Source organism: Nipponia nippon, unplaced genomic scaffold (genome assembly GCF_047370975.1).
Source record: "Nipponia nippon isolate SJK-2023a ecotype South Korea unplaced genomic scaffold, ASM4737097v1 scaffold_8, whole genome shotgun sequence".
In the NCBI taxonomy this organism is placed as follows: domain Eukaryota; kingdom Metazoa; phylum Chordata; class Aves; order Pelecaniformes; family Threskiornithidae; genus Nipponia; species Nipponia nippon.
In genome coordinates this window covers 27,438,559-27,460,260 of record NW_028262402.1, presented here as the reverse complement: position 1 = coordinate 27,460,260, position 21,702 = coordinate 27,438,559, and the positions used below count along the sequence as shown (strand labels likewise).

At 40.1% G+C, this 21,702-nt stretch overlaps 1 protein-coding gene across 1 annotated transcript in view; it reads right to left on the bottom strand.

Annotated features, from left to right (window-relative positions):
• Positions 1 to 935: 935 nt before the first annotated feature.
• Positions 936 to 21,702, bottom strand: part of ROR2 (ROR family WNT receptor 2) — a 156,861-nt gene continuing 136,094 nt past the window's right edge. The window contains exons 5-9 of the mRNA XM_087742483.1: positions 13,673 to 13,800; positions 9,860 to 10,174; positions 7,861 to 8,106; positions 5,994 to 6,196; positions 936 to 4,303 (exon numbers count right to left, since the gene is read on the bottom strand). Coding sequence (XP_087598609.1) covers positions 2,861 to 4,303; positions 5,994 to 6,196; positions 7,861 to 8,106; positions 9,860 to 10,174; positions 13,673 to 13,800 — 2,335 coding nt within the window. The 3' untranslated portion in view covers positions 936 to 2,860. The remainder of the gene's footprint in view (positions 4,304 to 5,993; positions 6,197 to 7,860; positions 8,107 to 9,859; positions 10,175 to 13,672; positions 13,801 to 21,702) is intronic.

Here is a 21,702-nt window from a genome sequence, read left to right as displayed (position 1 = left end):
TTCTGCCACTAGGACAAACTCCAGCTTTGCTAGGCCTGGAAGGAAGAAGTAATTTTGCACTCCCTAGTGAGCAGCATTGTGCTGGCTTTGCTGGGCCCCAGCCCCAATCCTTCCCTCCCCTATTCCCACCTTTCCACCTTTGTCCCATCCACTTACCACCACATCCCTTCCCTGCTCTTCCTTGGCCTTGCTTCCAAATCTTGAGGAGTAAAGGCAGATCCTGGCCCTGGCTGGGTCTTTGCAGCAGACATCATGGGGGGAGTAGCCTGGGGAGTTGCAGAGCAACAAGTTACTGCCAATCCATATGGTTTACAGTAGCCACTAAAGTGTTCGTAGTGATAACCGCTTGTGCAGAGGTGCTCACCTGAGCCGCAGATGAGGTGTTTCCACGCTATCATGGCTCCAATTGTGGCAGCTCAGGGAAGTGCATCCACACCAACAGAGGGGAGAAAACCCCTCTGCGGTCCTGTGGGTCACCAAGGCTGGCTTAAAGAATTGAATACTGCTCCTCTACCATGACTTTGAGAGCACATTTCCATCTTAGTGGGGATGGAAAAGTCAGTATAGGAGTCTGTCCTATTTTTTCTGACTATAGTGACTTATAGGCTTGCATTTACAAGGCTTGAAAAAGGGAATTAGGAGTTTCACAAACCGCACCCAAAGTTGTAAATGCTCTTTAACTGTCAGAAATGGGCTGAATTTCAGACAGTGCTGTACAGAAGTTTCCATTGACTACCAGTCATTCATTTATTATATCTTTTCTCTTACTGATGCATCTGTGGTCTAACTGGACCACGTACTCCCCATTTTTCAGGCAGTAAGTTAGCAAAGGAAGCCAAAGTAGTTGATTAATGAAGTTCATTAATCTGAGAACATGAAACCTAGAAGAAACAAAGAACTTAAAGTAAATAAACTTCACATTTTTTTCATTTATTTATCCTTTATTTAGTAATAGCACCCAAAGCTGCATTATATTAACACAAGTAATAAAGCTTTCATATTTTATTCCTACCAGTGCATTTCCAAATCCAGGTGAAATGCTGGAAATAAGTAATGCTGCTGTATCGTGAACACAGGGTGTAGATCACAATGATAAATGACTTACAAGTGAATCCCAATGTAATAAAATAAAAAGTTGTAGTTTTGGTATAAAACCTGTAACCTAAGGAAGTGTGGCCATTTCTATTTCCACAAAGTACCATAACAAAACAGCGGCTGTAGGAACTATAAAGATAACATACTTAATCATACTTTTTGCATCACTTTATTGAATACTCCATGTTGGATGTACAACTTATAGCTATAGTGTGTGTTGGCTACAATGCTACAATGAGAATGTGTATTGCTTGTATCACAGAAAGGGTCATGAAATGTATGGACCTGTCTGCATGTTTAACAAAATGAAACAGCAATACAATAAAACTGCACCACATGTGAATATTGCAAATGGTTAAGTTATAAAGTCATTCATTCAAAAATCCAAATATTTCAATGAAAAAGTATATAAAATGTAGTAAAACATAAATTACATTTAAAGGTCTGTACATGATTCATCCTGCAAATAGAAGCACAAAACCAGCACTTCGTACAGTATTGCTTATTTTGGTCTTCTAAAGTTCAAAGATTCATTTTCACTAAAGAGGCAGGAAAAAACATGGTTTCACATGCAATCCAGCAATAATTGCGGTAAATCAAGTTAAGTCTATAACCCCGCACAAAACCCAACACTTTTACGATGTAGGAACATACATGTGGAGCCCTTTTCTATACTTGATACCAATATGCAATTAAAGTTGGATTGTTAAGTTAGTGCACACCTACAATATCCCCTACAATATCCCCATTTTTGGTTAACAGTGTATTAAGGCTGCTTACTGCTGAAAATACACAGCAGAGAAGAAATACTTTCATCCACAAATGCAGTCAGACGATCTCATTTGGAAGCTTCTGTCACAGTCATTCATTGGGAATGATGAAAGAAAGCCATCCTCTCTCCTCTCATGTTATTCCACAGGATGTTGTGGATGCTATAAGTTTATGTGGGTTCAAAATCATTTGGATAAATTCATGGTAGAAAATTCCATCGAGGGCTATTAAACAGAAAAAGATTCCACTTCTGGCTTGGGAAGTCCCTAAGCCACAAATTGCTGGAGGCTGGGGAAATAGCCTGAGGAAATTCTACAAAGGAAATTGCCCTTGCAGTCTTCCCTGGGCAGACATTATCAATGGCCTTTCGAGACATGCTACTGGGCTGGACAGACCCATGGTCTGACTCAGCACAGCCAATTTTATGTTCAGTTTCCTTACTTTTCTGGTTATCGCAATACCAACATGGAACAGTATTCTCAACTTGTTATTTTTTCAGACTCAAAAAGCAAACAACAATCCCGTGTCCATTATATCAAAGAGATAAATATTATAAACTAAGCTGTCCATCACATCCAGGGCACTTCTTTATGCTCAGAGCAATTCTGCAACCATGGTTGGATTCCTTTTTGTGTTATTGGTTTAAGCACAATTCACTAACATTACACTCACATATCATGATATACATGATGTGCAATGCTACTCTGCAATACGTTGCACAGCAACAGTACATAACTGAAAAGCAGCTTCCCTCAAGAACTGTAGGACAGTAAAAAAGATTAAACTCAGCAATTCTATACCATCATATTCGCAAAATCTGATGGTGGCAATGGTCAATATACCTGGTATATCATTACTGCTGCACTTTACCTGGGTGTAGGTTTTTTAGTTTTGTTTCTTTCAGTCAGATCAAAATCACTGCTATTAAGCCTAAGGATCTACAGTCTTGATGCATGGAAGTGATGTGAAATTCTTAGTGAGGAGGCCAAATTCTTCAGGCTTCTGATTGAATTTCTGCTTCGTCCATCTGAAGTGTGTCATTGTCGCCCAGCAATTCTGTTTCAGGCACAGAGCCCTCCTCTTCCTCCTCCTCCTGGACGGGATTCTGGGCGATGTCGTCTGTTCCGTTGTGCGTGTCATCCGTGCCCTCCGAGAGTAGAGCAGCCCTGTCGGCCACCGATGCATTGGAAGGCGCCGTTGTTACGTATCCTGTACTGGTGGATCCACTCCCACTGTGGTGAGAGCCTGGTTTGGGAATGATCTGGGGAGGCATTTGCTGAGGAGCCATTTGCATTGGAATTTGGACGGGGTAAAAATTTGGCAAGTAAGCGCCATAGGCAGGCATTGGCTGGTAACCATTGACTGGAATGTAGAGCTGAGGAGGTGGGACCATCGGTCTCATCTGCCCTTTCATTTGTATGAACTGCGGTTGAGGAAAAGCTGGAGTTTTCTGCTTTGGTCCAATGTACCTAGCATTGCTGACATTGCTAACGGGGCTTGTGCTGAGAGAACTTGTTTGCGTGGTGTTGCTTGCCCCAGAGGTTTGCGCTGAGCTGTTGTAATTAGAAAGGTTTCCCCATGTTCTTAGTCTGTTGTGTATATCTTTAAATCTTGGTCTTCTGTTGGGAAATTCATTCCAACACTCCAACATCAAAGTGTATATCCATGTGGGGCAGTCATCAGGACATGGCAAAACCTGTCGGTTCCTGATCATCTCGATGACATCCTGGTTAGAATAACCACAGTAAGGCTGCAGGCCATAGCTGAAAACTTCCCACAACACAACTCCGTATGACCATATATCCGAATCAATAGAAAACTTGCCATACATAATAGCCTCAGGGGACATCCACCGAATAGGAAGAAGGGAATTTCCCATCAGTTTGTAGTAATCAGCAGCGTAAACTTCCCTGAAAAGGCCTAAATCAGATATTTTCACATTCAGTTTATCAAACACCAGTATATTTCTAGTGGCCAAGTCCTTGTGGACAACATGGTGGCTTGAAAGATATTCCATTCCTGCAGCTATTTGAGTCACAATGTGGAAAAAGTCTGCTGGTTCCAGAGTGGATTTTACTGTCTTGTCATCGTCAGTGCTGCCAACATCTGAATGGGGAGATCTCATCACCAAGAACTCATGGAGGTCACTGTGGGAACAATAACTAAAAATCATGCTTATGGGTTGTTCCTTCGTCACTATTCCCAGCAAACAAACAATGTTTGGGTGCTGTAATCGTGATCTCATCATTGCCTCATGTTTGAATTCTTCCCGAAGAGCCAGTTCCGCTTTGTCTTTAAGTGTCTTGATAGCAACAGCTTGTGTCTGTTCACCTGGTGCTGTACCAAAAAGATGCCCCTTGTAGACTTTTCCAAATCTCTCCTCTCCTAGCTCCTCCATAAACCGCACAGTGGACAGATTGATTTCTTTAAGTTTAGCCTGAAATGAAGTAAAGAAAGTAAGTCAGTAAAAAAATCACAATATGTTTTCTAAACAACAGAATCTCTTATTAGAGAAAAGTTCCCAGAGGTTAGATGCTCCAAATGGAAGATAAATTGGACCAAAATGACTTTTCAGCTTTTTGTATATTCATATCAGTATATTGATTTTAGAGTTAACCTTGAAATGAGTTATACTATTATCAGAAGTGTATATTGAATTATGCTGCAAGATGATGAGTATAATTATTTTTACAAAGGAGCGACCATATTTCCTGCAAGCTAAATGAACAATCATTTCAGAGTAAATCTGGCAAACAATGACACCTATTAACTGCAGCTGCACTTGCCCTACAGATCTGCCCAGAGGTGCCCACTGGAGTTCTGTCAGAAAAGCTGTGGGCACTGGCTGAGGAGGTGGCAGCCTCACGGTGAACTGAAACATCCCTTTCAGTAGAAGGAGGAACAAAACCTCTCTCTTTTGGTTCTGCAGTAGCAGATATGCCCTTTCTCCTCCATTGCACTACAGAACAGCCCCTGCCTGTGGGTAGCAGTACACAGTACCCTTGCTAAGAAACCTCACACTAATTCTGATGGAGAGGGTGTGGAAGAGGAGCAGAAGGAAGAACGAATTTCTCTCTGGTACATGAAAGAAAAGGTGGCAAAGCCAAGAGTGAGAAATCCCACAGCCTCCCTCCTGCAGCTGCCAGGGAAAGCAAGGGAGTTTGTGACAGTGATCTAATGGGTCTGTCCTGACCACCATGGGCTGGAGGAGTCCCCGACCGAGCCAGATGCAGCTGGCACAGCTCCATACACAGGGCGTCGCAGCAGGAGGGAGCAGGGCAGGCTGGAAATAGGCTTTAACAGGTGATTTGGGAACAAGCTTCGATTTTAGTGGCCAACAGACTGTGGACTGGACCAGACAGCTTCCAGCACAGCCCAGACTCAGCCATTAAACCTTCCCCTTACCACACAAAATGAATGCAATTTATTACCATTGGCAATATCCCACAAATATTCTGCAGTTTCCTGAACAGATGTTGCCAATTGTTCCAAATGGAGCATTGTTTTTTGAAGCTTGCATCTTGTAAATGCTGTGATTAAAAATTCAGCATTAGCTCTGAACAGAATTTTAACGTGGAGATCAGTCAGTTGACCCAGAAAATCATATGCAGGAGCTGAGATCCGTAGATGGAAGTTCAAAGCCATTTTCGTTTCACCATCCTTTGTGATACACAGAAACATGTTGCACCCTGGCTCAGCTCCCCGCTCAGTGGCAGTTCAGAATACCAGCAGACTGAGCCGACAGATTAGACAAGAAACCCCACCGTGCATCCTGCTTTAAACAAGCAAACGGGCCACATCATTACCAGGAGTGAAAATGAGCTGTAGGCTGAAGACTGCATCAGAAATAACGACGTTTCCAGTCACTGAGACAACAGGCAGAATGGGGATTGACAAGTAAGGGCAAATGTCATAAAATACTTTGTCCTGAAAGCTGTTGCCCAAGGCCAAGATTTCTAGATACAGCTAGCAAGTGTGAGACCTGGTTTTCACTGAAGTAGACGGCCAGCACAGTACGAAAATTAGCTCCCTTACAACATGGCTCAATTCGAACACTGACAATCTGAGACGCTGAAAATCATGACACTTTGGAAATATGTGGCCTAAGCAAATTCTGGAAAAAATACCTGTTTGTGTTGATTAATGAGTGGCATTTCCATGTCCTGGCTAGGAGATGCCATCAGCTGGCGGCGCTGTGGTGTAGCAGCGGATGCCTTCTGCTTGTTTCTGCACATACAGACCAGGAAAAAAAGGCAGGCAATAACCAGAGGGATGGCTATGCTGGGAACCAGGATGTAGAGGATTCCCATTTTACTGTTGTCACGTGGACCTGTCAGGCAGAGAAATGTTCATTGTTTAGAATAAGTATTTTTAATGTATTTGATAGTGAAGAAAAAAAACCCCTACACTATGATTATTACTACTATATTTTAAACAAAGAGTAAACTCCTATACCTTTAAAACAGACATTCCGTTACCCTCTCCCCCTTCTCCATAATTTTCCATGAAATATTTCAAAGAAGTTTGAACGGATATAGCAACTAGCAGTATGAAGGTAAACTACGAGCCCCACATTTAATGTGTTGACTGTAACAGTATGTGGTTCATTTCACTTTATTTTTGAGGCTTCTGGTTGTGGAAACTGCAGAACATAGACCAGAGTGTCATTACATTATCTTGTTCAGGGGACAAAAACCAAGTGGGTAGTCTTCATCACAGAATATAAAGCAGTGAACTCAATGTGATAAACCACAGCACAACATTGCAGTCTGGCCTTCTCACCCAACTTCAGCCATTTCATCAGCACTTTGCCCACTTTTTACCTCCACTGGTACTACTTCTGCCCAGAATAAAATAAATCTCACTTCTCACTGGTAGAGATATTATTTGTTCTGTACTTAAAAGATTAAAATGCTTTTATGTTACAGTGAGACAGACATGAAAAAGCCATCAATACACTTAATAAGACTGTTCTGGAACCTTCCTAAAATGCTTTTTTCTTGATACTTAGAGACTCTAGGAAAGCATAGTGATGTCCAAAATGTTCATTGGAACTGCCTGGGATGTTTTCTGCAATCCGTGGTTTTGCTATTTGTGGCTACTGTTTTCACCACAACCACATCCCAGTGTTATCTTTACACCATGTTACATGCAACACAGAAATTTATTATAAATGTCAAATCATGTTACTGTAAAAAAGTGAAGTAACTAAGAAATTTCATATCAGTTTTGAGCGCTCTTAAATATCCAGGCAATCTGTAACAAAACCACTTTTACGGCTTCCATGATACATTTGTTGCTGCAGGAAACATGCTTTTCTTCCTAATGAGGCACAATGTTAAGTTACTTTGTCGTGTCCAAAGACTGTTACCACTGTAACAGATCTTAGAGTGAAGGCTGTACCAACACAGGGAAGTGAGTGCGACAGTATTAAGCTATGAGAGCTGTGCTTTTTATTTTTGCTATCACTTGTGCAGTACAGACCCACTAGCAGATAATGTAGGACTTTTCTGACAAGATCATCTGTTTTATGACATCTGTGCTTCTGCACTTCACACGGTTTCCTTCCAACCAAGCATGGTGCTATATCTCCCTCTGCAGGATCTGAAAATCCTTGCTGCCTGCAAGATGCCATACAAACTGAAAGCAATGTACCATTGAGTAGTGTGAGCAAACCAAACACATACAGGTGATAAGTACATCATGCCTGGTATTTGACAAGTTAGAATACAAACTACAGTAATATCGTTAATTATTATCTCAGCTTAAGCACACAATATGTAATAAAAAAGTGTCACAGTATCTCCGTTGCAAGCTCTGATCTCCAGAAAATACTAAATGCCTACAACACAAAACAAGGGTGCCACATTACAGCAAGTGAAACATTTGAAAGCATAACCCTCTTAAGTGAATTGTACTTGTAAAAATAGGGAACATTCAAAATTACACAGGATTTGGGACAGTAGTAGGTGAAAAAAGAAAGAGAATACATACTACAAGAAGGTATGTCACACAGTTCCATGCGTACGTTTTTATTCTTTGTAAAACACCAAGGCCCATCCATCTGACCTCCAGGATTTCGGCAATATGCATGTCCTCCACCTAGCTCTGGAAACTGTGTGCTTGTCAGATCATGACTGTGGGGACTCTGGGAGTCCCAGAGTTGGCAAGTGTGGCCAGACTTCGTAACGCTGACTGTCCCTCTGTAGTCTGCTCCAGAACCGTTGTAGCACTGATGATCTGCAACACAGGGTTTGGCAAAACGTTGCGAATAACAAAACAATCAAGGGCCAGCAAGACCAAAAGGGTTGAAGCACACGGCATACGTATGCAAAAAGTACTTCAGGATTTAAACGAAAGCTGTGGATTTTGAAATTTCAGTTCTGAGAGTACCTGTACTCTCACACCCAGTTATTTCTGGATTCTGTCCTGGAGTGTCTCAGCTCTATGGCTATACGCACCAATATTTGGTAACTCTGAATGCAAGCTGATACTAAGGAGCATCTATGGACCTTTAGATACAGGACAAGTTAAGTTAAACTAAATTAGAGATACGAGTTTCACTTCAGGAAAAGTGTTCAGATGCCAACAGTGTAATCTTCCCACCACTTTTATTTCTCACAATCTTCCTGTCTTCCTCACACTGCTCACTTCCTAGAGAAATTAGTGCTGTATTTTCTAATGCTTCTTGCCCATTTTTCCTGCTTTTCTTCTTTAGAAAGAAGACTTTTCTTCTCTTTAGATACATCACTTTCATATCTGCTGAACTCCTACCTTTATTTTCTGTTTTGCTGCTATCCTCTTCATACTTTTTGAGTGGTTGTCTCACATATATATCATCTGAACTGAATCATGCATTTTTCTATATGTTTGCAACATTGCCTTCTCCAATTTTCCAAGTCCACCTCCCCAGACCTCAGGAATCCAGCCCTCTCAAAGTCCTTCCTCCAAACCCCCAGGGTACTCATGCCGCAGCTGCTCCACCAGAGGAGCACTGCTGGCTCTGAGGATCACGGGTGACTTCTGCCAGATTTTTTGTTGGTTTTATTCTCATTCCTTTTGCTTGATACCTTTTCCCTGGCTGATTTGTCTCTGTCATTGTTTCCTCAGTTATTTCTGCTTCTCAGCTACACCAGATTATTGCTTTACTAGCACACAGCTAGTCTCCTGTGCCCACCGTTATGCCATGATCCCTGCTCACAGGTGGGGTTTCACACAGTGGATATTCAGAATAACATTGTCACACTTGGAACTTTAAACATCTTTAGTCTCTTGGAGTTTCCTTGTTGAACATTGTAGGGGGCGGTGATTAACTGCTAGGAAACGGAGTAGGCAGAAAAATTGTCAGCACATAATTACTGACAACGGAACAGCCCTTCTACTCCTGGATGCAAATAAAAATCCATGGTAGCGAGATCAATGTTTTCATCCATCCTATGTAAGTGAAGAAAGAAAATTACACTCCACACTTGATTTACAGGATTAATATTCTTGTGGATTTCCATATAGAAAGAATGAACATTAAATGTTTAATTTCTTAACAGATTTTTCCAGGGAAGCTTCTACAGTCTATCTGAGGTTTATTGATAGGTAAACAGAACTCACAAATAGCTGTATGGGAGGGCTCATCCAGAAAGGCAAGGACTGAGCCAGAGGTGGGGGCAGGCATGTGGGAACGGAAGCCTGCAATGCACTGCTGCCCCTTGCAAATCTGAGTCAAATCAGTTGCGTGAACACAAAGTTTTATAGCCCAGGGTGGTTGATATAACCCTTTTCAGTACTAAGCAGGACCCTTTAAACTTTCTCGCCATCCTAACTATACTTTACAACAGTGCAAGATTACCGTCAGTATTAACATGATAAAAAGTAGTAGCATCCAGCATAGCAGTACTTTCTTTACAAGAAGAATGACTGATAAGATGTTGTCTCTCAGAGCCAACCTGAGGAAGCAACAAACCCTACTTTTTCCCAGTGATGAAACATGCAGACTTACATCGGCTGAGTCTCTCCACAGGGATTCCAATCCTTATGCAGTTGGCAGCTTCCAGGGTGTCAGGTCGTGGGAGATCCTCACACTTAGGCAACTGTAGCTGCATCAAAATGAGGGGGTTTGACCTAGCGATGTTGTACTCCTGCCTACAGAGATCATTCTCCAGAACTTCACATTCATCCCGGCACAGCTCCCGCGGCTTAGGGGTCCGAGAACGCTCGTCACACAGGGGAAACACAAAGTGGCAGAAAGATGGTATCGCGAACTGTGAGCACTGATCGGACAAATGCGTGGAAGTGCCAATCATGGTAAACGCAGCTGGAAAGGAACAAAAATATTGTTTAAGTATTAATTCATGAAAAGCATGAGAAGCAACATAATTTTCATGTCATTTGTCTTTTACAAATTTCATCTTTTCTTGAGGGTCTGAGAGCCTGCTAAGCAGTGGGGAAATGAGGTCATTTCTTCTGTAAAGGAGAGTTGACAAATGCAGAAAGCAAAGCCAGCATCCCAGTGTCACTCTGACATCTGCACAGAGCTTGTAGGACCTCAGTTCTTGAGAAATTACCTAAGTGACTAGCATTGAGCAAACTGTGGGCGCTTGACTAATTTTAACTTGAAAGGATAAAGAGTAAAGGCAAGATACACCTGCCAGGATGCTGACATGTATTTCCAAAGTTCCTAATTAGGCAAAATTTGAATGAGCGTCACCTAGCTTCTTCCTCTTGTAGACATTTTGATCAATAAACAAGACAAGTGTTTTTCAAGTCTTGACAGGCAAAAGGAAGAATGCCATTGGTATTTGGAGACATATTGCTATTAATAGACATGAGAAGCCTAACAGGCAGCAGTTTTGGGAAAAATGAATGCAATCAATCTCATCATACTGGTCACATTAAGATTAATGTCATAATGAATTAGGAACTTAATCCTCCCCTTCAGCTCTCAGAATCTACACACTAACATTTATCTGAGAGTTTTCTCACATGTTGCAAAGAAAAGACAAATGTGCACCATGTATCTGGGGATGAATCAAGCTTTAAATGCAGGAATGTTCATTCCTGCACTGGAAAGCATCATTTGTGAGTGAGGCTTGCTAGACCGCACGTTCCACCAATGCGCACTGTAAAAAGAGAGGAAATGAGCAGTTCAAGTCATTCAGCAGTCTATTTACAACCTACAGATCGATTCTTTCCCTCTTATCCACCTCTCTCCTTTCAACCATCTACTTCCTGCTGCCACCTGCTATCAGAGTCTCCTGTCTCTTCCTAAACACCACCCATGCAGCAAGCAGCCCCAGCTCCAGCCTTTTGCACGTTTTACACCTTTGCTTATTTTAATGCAGGCATATTAACACAGGAATATAACCGTTTATCAGTCATATAGGGAACACTGCATGCAAACATGATATCAGGCCTCAGATGACAGCTGTGACATGTGCTTGTCCTGAAGACTAACAGGGAAAAAATAAACCTGGAGGAGTGAAGTGGTCACTGTCGACTGTTTGAAACAAAACACTGATTTTTGTGAAGGCGTTACAGAATTTAGATCAGCATGTGCAAAGAGTGCATAATTCACAATCATGTCCTTATTTTGATGGGAAGCGCAAAAGCCAGCAGCACTGTGTGGTGGCATCTAAGGGGTTTATTTTTTTAGTTATTAAACAGATATTAAACAGCACAGCAAAGACATTGCTAGCCACACATATCCACAGGTCAGGGGTCAGGTCCATGCACTCTTTATTGTTGGCCTTCCAGTCTTTCAAGTCATGTCTCAAGTTTTTCTCCAAAAATGCCCTTCTTTTTTTAATAGAAGGCTGCAATTCTCACCTAACCACATGGCCAGGACCAAACAGCACCAGGGGCCGTAGAGACAGAGGGAATGTATTTCACACATCAGCACAGCAGGGAAATGAAAATCCAGAATGAAAATTCCCCATGGATGTCGCCTGTAACCTTGTTAAATGTTCTAGGTGTCGGGCGGTAGGTGTCACCATTTCCCATGCACAGCCTTCCCTGAACGCCCTACAGCTCTGAGCACAAAGACCTACCACCAAAAACTGCACTTAGGAAACACGGGCAAAAGTATAAGCAAAAACTCAGCAGCAGTTATACAGCAGATTTTTTTTATCTAACAAGTTACCGCAATTTCAAAAATACCCTGTCATTTGGACAGAGAACACCCAGTCTTGCAATACTTGTTTTGCATATAAGAAGACTCGTAAGTATGCTGTTAAATTCTCAGGGTTATTTTGCATAAGGCATTTGGTATGTCCTTCAGATGTATATAGTTCGAAAATGCCATATTATTAATGGATTATCATTACTGCCTAGCTAGGCACTGGGCAGCTCTACATGGTAGTTCACAGAGTTTTCCTAAAAAAGAACGGTTCCATTAGAAATTCTCCTTAACTCCAGGACAGAGTCCCAGTCCCCAGCCTCCAAAATATAACTGACAATCAGTGATATTAGGGATCCATCAGCCAGGCCATGGATGTCCATTTTCTATATTCCAGAAAGAAGTATAACTTGATCAATAAACATTTTCTGGAAGATATCACAGATTTTTGGTTGAGTGGGTTTTTTTTTGTTTTTGTGGTTTTTTGTTTTGTTTTTTGTTTTGTTTTGTTGTTGTTGTTGTTGTTGTTTTGTGTTTTTTTTTTCAGAAAGACATTATGAACTTAATTCATGGAGTTACAAATTTAATCATTTCAGATAGCTGAACATTTCCATATTGCTGAAAAACATCCCAACAGGACAGAGATTATGTTGCAGAAAAAAATGGTATCAATAGTATATACTAATTAATGACATAATGGTAAAAGAGGCTGGAATTACAACAGAGTACAGGAGATAGGAGGGAGAGGAATGAGTTGTAATAGCACAAGGAAAGGTCAGAACCTGGATTTTGCCAGTCCCAGAATCTGATTACCATCTCAAGAACAGAAAAAAACCTGACCTGGATTTCTGGCTTGACAATGAGCCTTTAAAGTGATATCTCTAAGGAGACAGAGCTGACAAATGAAGTCAAACTCTTTTTGGCATCTAGTTATGTTAAAATTGCAGATTTAACTAGTTAGCCATATCTGGCCAGATGAAAATAAGCTCCTGCTGGACTGAGTTAATTGGCCATATATTATGATAAACAGTTTGCTCTTTTCCACCAATTCATTTGCTTGCTCTATGTGTGTACATCAGAGTCACAGCTGCTAATGTCAGCTAACTGAGGTCCAGTGAAGAAAACCCATGTTGATGTACAGCCCATTAAAAGTCATTAAAGTTTTGGATGCATATTTGTGACTCTGTACCAAAACAATGATCAGAGAAAGAATCAGCAGGGGCAGAGCACAGGAAGGTCGACTCTTGTTTTACATAAATGAATGTGAAATCTGGACTCTGACATGGTTAAGCAATAGGGGAGGGAAACCAAGGGAAAAGACACCACACATTTTTCAAGAAAATAAAAAACCAGCTATTTTTTGTTACATCACAAACTGATTTTTTAAAAAATCTTCTATTTGGATCCATCATCCAAAAAGCTCCAGTATAAACTACAAGCTGTTAAAAAGCCAGTGCTCTGACATTTTACTTAAGGATGTGGAAAGAGCTTCTACACATGACAGCAGATATTCATCTTCCTTGCTCCAAATTTTGCTAACTGCATAAGTGGGAAACTGGCTCAGCTCCTCTAAACCTCAATATAAAGATGTCTTAGTCATTGACCGATAAAACTGAAAAGGATGATAGCACTATTTATACCTGAATTGGATACTTTCATGAATGTTTTTTGCCCTGTTACAGAGATGTATAAGCTTACCAGTAATTCGGTTTTCAATTTCCCCTTGCATCTGGAGGGAGTCCACATAAATGGTCCTGTTTCCAATGATTCGTGCACACGCAATTCCCCTGTATGGCTGACAGAACCCGTCTTCATGGTAATCTTCTCTGCAAAAGACAGGTTAGAATTTTATAAGCGGAAGTCTAGCTGTCCCCAATGAATTTTTACAAAATACATTCTTATAAAAGGAGAAAAGCCCAAAAGACTGTAAATCTGAAATTGTTCCATTCCCCAGGTGCAGCTTTCTCCTCCAATTCTCTCTATGCTACCTTAGAAGTATTAATGAGGCACCCTGTAAATAGCTCATTAGAGAAAGAAGTAAACCAAAACCCAAGATTAATTTAAAAATCATATGCTAATAGTAATAGGATTTGACAGATGAATCTATTAAAAAGCTGTTAGACTGAGACAGCAACATAGATCTTGTTACATGTCCCGATGCATTTTTGGCATCTAGCTGCACCCAGTACAATTAGGCAAACGGTTCTCTTCTCCCACCTCTCTCTCCCTTTCTTCATTTCCTGTAATGAACAGCAGAAAAGACTTTGCCAAGCTTTAATTAAAACATGGAATAATTTTGAACTCTGAATTAAGTAAACAGAATAAAAAGTAATCAAGGTTTTAACCTCTTTTCCTCATCTCTTTAGTCAGAGTCAATGCCAAATCCCACTTCCAACATGTATTTTAATATGCTTTTCAATTCAATGAGGTTTTGGGCCAAATTTTACTCCCTGGACATCAACATAAATATTTTGGCATAAAAACACTAGCCTAAAGGCTCAGTTCAACGCATCATCCCCAAAGCCCCAGTAAATAATACAGAGCTGATCTGTAGATCATAACTGTCTGAGCACTGAAAAGGAGCTTCAGAGTGAGAGCATTCTCAGAGTTAATATCCAGTATGCTGTGTGTTTCCTCTGGTAGGGCATGGCCTCCGTGCTAGGATTCACTAGCCTGATGGATTCACATCACATCATTCGCTGCACGATGGACCAAAAAAGGCATAAAATGTAACCTAGAAAACCATGACTTTAGAGTAATACTAGAACACCCAAAAGCTTAATCAGCTTTTGTAACTAAACAGCCAGTTCAAAAGTCTGAGGGACCTCTCCTATACCAGTGATCTTGGAAGTATTATTTCAATACTCTTCTGCACTTTGTACTTGGTTATCTTCGGATATCAATACCTGTTTTGGTCACCCATGTTTCCACTTCTCTTACAAATACCTTCATCCTTCCTTAGTGTGCCACATAAGTAGGACAAAACTGTTAGTGAATACATGTAAAACCACATAACTCCAGCTGGGCCAAATCAGCACGAAAACCTGCTGCTTGAAAACAGCTAGCCATGATGAGCACATCACCCAACACCTATGCAGTGACGAGCGCAACCCATTATTTCCAATATCTTATTCTGTCTTAGGAACCTCTTTTCGTTTTTCCTCTGCTGTGCCTCCCTGATAAAGCTCATCTCTTCAAGGAAATGTTACTAGTATTTCTTAAAGTATAAACTCTTTGGCAGTGGAAAGCTGGGCAGGACAGTCCATATAGTGTAGCCAAAAGCTGGTCACCACTCAAGCAGCATCTCCCCCTTTCCTCCCAGAAAGACAATGACTTAACAGGGCCTGATCCATCACACAGCTGCTAGATAAACCATGGTGATATGAAGTGTCTCATGCAGTTGTTGTCCAGATCTGGCCTTTATTTCTCATCATAGTAAGACTGTTAAATATTCATAAAGCAACATTTTGTCTACAAACTCTGAAACAAGTTCTGCTTCCACAAAGACATACAAGTTTTTTATTATGGTGGATGACATAAAGGAGGAGTCTTCCACAATCAATTAATTCCTGCAGTGAAATTCTTTCACTCTCATATCAAAACTTCCAATTTTGCAACAATTGCATCATGCCTGAAGCAACAAAAATATCAAAGCATTTTGTCTGTGCCTGCTTTATGATCCTTGACCACCTCACTAGGAAGTCAGTAATTCCCATAAGGAGCTGAATGAACATGAAATCCCTATTTGACGTCCTTCTCAAGAGTAAATTCATACCCCTATCTTGCAGAGCAAAGTCTGCAATGTATCTAACTGAAACTGTACCTCACACTTCAATTCTCAGTGCAGGGCTCTTTTGCCAGCACAAAAAAAAAAAAAAATCTATAAAAAATAGCACTCCAAACAGCATGGGTTTGGTGACAATAACAGTGTGATCTCTTACTTAGCTCAGTTTATTTATTTCTGTCAAGAACTTCTAAATACAGCTTAGATACTATAGATACACACATATGCTCCGCTCTCCCATGTTATAGTCAACTGCCGATTAAACTAAACTGGATATGACCATTACCATGGATGCAAGCAAAAGTAAACAGTAACCTGATGTCAGATACTCTGACAGAAGCTGGGCTGTTATTCTACGTGCATCTTTGTCAGGTCAGGCAACTCAGTGAATACAGTTTGACTAGTACTAGTGATTGAGAGGACAAAATTACATTAGTCTTCTTAAGAATATAGTTGATTTCAACAAAGCTGCAGAAGTGGCTGCACTAGAGTCTACTTAGAGATAACTCTTTCCCTCGGCTACATGTACACTCAACACATGGTAAAACATCAGCAGCAAAAATCAGGCTGGGGGGGAATCTGATAAAACAGCACAGGAGTAGCATCATGCTCAGTTCAAACAGGAGTCTTTGGAACCACATGTGGCTTTGATTCATGCTCCAAACCATATGCCAGCAATTCAGCTGCTGATCAGAGCGAGAGTTAAAAGCTGCTCAAAATAGGCAGAAATACTGACTCTTCAATTTCCTGCTGCTTGTGCTGTAAAGTCTGCTCTGATCAAGAACCCTGGTAAAAGCAGAAATCTGACTCCACAAGAGGAATCCAGAAGAGTTCAGTTTGTTCCACTTGCAGAATCTTACAAGCTAATGGCCATAGGTACTTTCCTACCTTTGTTCTTTATTGTTTCCTTCTGAATGTTTCAAGATGGCATTACCTTTTCTCACTGGTATTTTTCTTCCATTTTTATAAAACTGTTTTTTTTTACGAAACAGAGTCAGGAACATCCTAAGTGTTGACCTTTTTTCACCTTTGCTGGAGGGCAGTCTCAAAGACAGCACACCTGCAATATGAATTTTCTGAGCACTCCATTAGAGTCTAGGTAAGGTATATTCTCCTACTGAGAGAACTCTCCTCCCAACTACTTGTCAGATGTCTGACCAGAGCTTGGATTTAAAAATAAAATCATAAAGAATCTGAATAAACAGACCCTCTGTTCCTAAAACCCCAACCTCCATTTCTTAGGATGAATGCCATTAGTTTTCCAGACCCATAAAGTGATCTTCTGCCAGAACAATAAATTTAAGAATGAGCCTTTCTAATATAAAGCTAAAATAGGAGAACCTTTTATTTTGGTCACACACAAATAAACCTGAAACACTGATACTACTTTTATGTACAACATGAGGTGTCTTTAAGATTGACTGGGCTTACCAGGTCTGGAAACTTCTTGAAGAACCAAGCACTGATAAGATATTTACAAGTTCCTTATCACACATGCACTGCACTGACTGATTAAACACAGTCTGCCTTTGGGTTTGTGGGCAGAGAAAGTCTGTATGAAATGGTGAATTAACCAAACAAGCAATGTAAAAGAAAGATTCAGGTTCAGTGGTATGGTGCCAGTTGAGGCTCCTCCCACTGACAGAAACCATAACTTTGAGGGACATCTGGGTCTATAAAGGAAGCACTGGAAGAACCAGGTGCCTCTGAATAGCAATAAAACCCAGCATGCATGAACAGGAATCTATCTAGATGGAGTTCATGCAAGACTTCCATAAGGTAGATATCTCCTCTAGGAGTACACGGAGACATTTCTAGGCATACTGCATGTGCTGCAAAAGCATACTGAACGTTGCCACCCCCACCCTCCCATGAAGCATTACTTTAATTTCACATGTGACACCGAAAGAACACCGAACAAAAGACTACAAAAGAAAATACCTAGGAAACAAAGAGACTTTTCTTAATGGAAAATCTGAAATGCTGAAAGAATGCATCTGGGCACAATACACTATATGATATCTATGTAACACAATCTATTGTATGCAACTGTCACAGCTGAACAGTCCAGAGGGCATATGAAACAAAAAAGTCCCAGTAAATAAAAGACAACCATGGAAACTCTGTTCAATACTAAAATCACCTTGTGAAGCACATTAAGTCTGATGAAAGCTTTCAGTATGTATTTGGTGAAAATACAGTGAGCGCAGACCTAGTGGTTTTGCTGAAAGATAGAGAAAACACACAAAGGCATAACAATCTAGCAAGGCTTCATGAAGGGAATTCTGAAAGCAGAGTTGAGAGGTACTACATATTTATTTGCTAGTAAGATATCTTTTTCCTGGTTGTATCCCGCAAACTTAACTTACACAGACAACAGAAACTTGTAAGTTAAATCTATTTTCCTGAAAATAGAAGAGACACAACACTGTGCATCAGCCATAAAAAGTAACCCAGAAAGAAAAACTTTTTTGATTGAATACATTAAAAAACCCAACTCATTTAATAAGACACTACCAATCTACCCTTGTAATAAAATGAACAAAAATGTTACTTAAAATTATAATTTCAGTATGATTTATTTTAATATATTCAAATAATAAATTTACAAGTTATTTGGAGGGATACATCCTCAGCTTACACTTTACCAAAGTAAAAAATCCTAAGCCAATTCATAGAATATAACAGGATATTCCAGAGGTTAGTTTTTAAAAAGACAGTAGAAACTTCGTTAGAGCAGTTTCCCACAACCAAACTAAGTGCAGTTAAAATTTCCTATAAATTTTCCCACAACAAATAACAGACTTGAAGTTTTGACCGTCTTTCATATTGTCCAGCTTTTAAGTAAAAACTGGTAAACACTGAGAGAGAATATTGGGACTCCCCTTCATATTCCGTTACAAGCAGAGTGGTAAAGCAAGGAAAAATGCACAGAAAACCACAGTTAGATGGTGACAGATGAAGTAAAGGACAAATTATTTATGTCATCCTATTTGTTATGGGTAGAGAAGTACGACATTTGGTATATGGGCACTCGTCCTGTGGGAAAGTCTCAGAGTTTTTGATAGCTACAGCTTGAAAACTTATGGCAGAAGCTGTGTAAAGAGGACAATTATAATTGACAGTAAGATCAGAGGGGAAAGGACAGGCATCGTATTTCAGATTATGAGTTTACTTGGCCCAGTGTGTGGTTACTTCATAAACATAAAGCACACAAGTTAAATGACCTGCAATACAACGAATTAAAGGAATAAAGGGTTTATGTTTAATCAAAGAGAGGCAAATCACTCTGACTTGTGGGAAAGGCATTATAAAGCACTGCAGTAAAAAAAGTCAGGAATTTCTGTTTTTAAAATACAGATGTATTCATGGTTTGTTTATACTGCATCTCAAAATCAGGACCTCTTACAATCTGGCACTACAGCCGTTGTAATTTATTACCCTTACTCTTGACATGTATCATATCATAGTGCTGGGGAGCGAACTCAACTCACAAGGGGATCACTTTTCGATGGCTAAAATGAGTTCACGTCTCCAAATATTCACTCCCTCCCACTGAAACAGGTCACAGAGAAGATCTGAGAGAAGAGAAACATACTACCCTTGTCATATGCCATATCACATCTATAAAATTTGCCTCCTGTCAAAAGCATAGTGAATTTACATTAATGTTACTATAGAAAAATGCTTAGTACTTTCCGGTCAGGTTTGTATATTTACATTTCAGGAAAAATATCAGATAAAACACTCTATTTCTTGTTTCACCATGAATTAAAATTTGTCAAGGGTGTTGTCTTTTAAAGTAATAGTTACAATAGGCTATAAAATTGCTCCTTCTCATAGGCCTCCTGCTGTGCACAGGAGATCAATGGAAGTTTTACTACTGACATTCAAGGCAACAGGACTGGGGTATAAATATCTGATGGAGAAAAAGAATGGGATTTTTCAAAACCAGTATTGCCTGAACTATTACTATTCATCCATCGGGAAGGGCTGGGCTAATGCCAGGTGCTCCTGACATCTGCCCCCCATAACTTCTGCCCATACAGGGCAGAAATTCAGTAACATGCACAAATGGGTTGGAAGTTTTACCAAAGTTTCCAAAACCCAGGTGTACAGGAACACACCCCCCCTCCAAAAAAAAAAAACCAACCCACAAACCACCAGAAACCCCACACCTGCACATCTATGTCCTGCCTGCTGAAGCCAAGAAGCAAAAGGATGGCAGAGACAACTTCACTGCTGCATCAGGCCCCTGCCTGGATGAAGGCACCCTGCGCCAATGTCACAGGAGGAGGGTGCAGGCTTCCTGCCATACCTGTTTCCATGCTCTGAACAAACAGTTTTGTTCTCTGACCAAAGGTTTATCTCCAAATAACCCACCTTTCCGGCACGTAAAATCATTTGTTTGCACATCTTCACTCGCGTCTAAAGATCAGCACTCCTGGGATATCAGAAAATACCCATCAAAGTAGTTAACACCTCAAACAGAGACTTCACTAAAATACAAGAAGGATGTAAAAACTTTTCCCATACACTAAAGGAATGTAATAAATAGTATCAGAAAAGAAAGGGAGTCTGGTGTTAAAAAGTCAAAAACTAACAGGCAGGGGAATTTGTATAAATAGTCATAGCTCAGTTGAAGTCAATGGACCTATGACAATTTACACTCACCAGGGATATGGCCCGTGAATTTTGCTACCAGATGCTCATTGAGTGTAACAACAGACCCCAAAAGCAAGATTCCCTTATATCTAGCATACAACTTCGATAAATATTAACAAATAGCATTTACTTTTGTGCTTTTTATCTGAAAAGCAGCACATAACAGAATCCCTAAAAAAATGTACTTAAAGACACATTTACTGAACAGAGCAATTGTGCTGTGTTTGATTTGAATGTTTATCTGCTAGTTCCTAAAAAAGTACATTGTGAACTGAAACTCTGGATTCAATGTCTAAGATCAGTAAAAAATAACAGTTGGTCTTTATTCTACTGATTCTACTAAATAATGAATTTGTTAATATCAATCATAGGATTTGAGACACCATTTTATGCCAGGTAACAGATAAAACAATTCATTGAAATGTCATTAAAAAAAACACAGTTGCAAATGGACTTCGTGTTTGTGACAAACTAGAGAAAAGCAAGTTGTTTGTCAAACAGCAACTTGTAAACAACAACCATATTTTTAGCCTATTGCAATTATTTCCACAACGGATTATAAAATCAGTATTATTAAACACAAAAGTCAGGCTTCAAAGTCTGTCTCTAAAACATAGTCCAAATAATGTTTTAAACGTATATTCTGATGTTACCATGAAAGGAGGATGTTTTTAATGCAAAGTATTTAAAAAACATTTAAATGCAAGAAAGAGGGAGGACATCAATCGGGTTTAAGCATACGCCTTCATTGAATCACGAACCAAGTTGTTCTCCTCACTAGGCATTGCCTTAAGTGGGTGTCAGAGCTCCTAGCTGAGCTATGTCCTTGCTAAAATATACCACATTCAATTATTTAAGTAAGTAAGTGGATAAAATCAACAGAAAATGGTATTGCCTTCCTTTCCTTCACAGAATCATCCTCCATCACTCCTATAACAACAAAAACACACAGCCCTCACTAGCAAACATGTACGAAAGAATCAAACATATAAAACTGCGACAGGGTTCTCATTAGGTAACACTACATGCTGCTGTGGTTTGATGGTATCACAGGCATTTACATATTTATTATTGCTTTACATATTTAGAAAAGGTTTCAGTGTACCAAATACTGTTGCTGACAGTAGTCACACACAGAAGTATAGACATGGGTGGCAGGATGGCTCTTACTACAGTAAACTGCATAAAACAGTCAAAGGAGCAAAGCTAAACACGGACATCTACGTCCTGAATTTCTGCAAGCAACAGAGCATTGTCCCTGGTGGTATAACCAGGCATA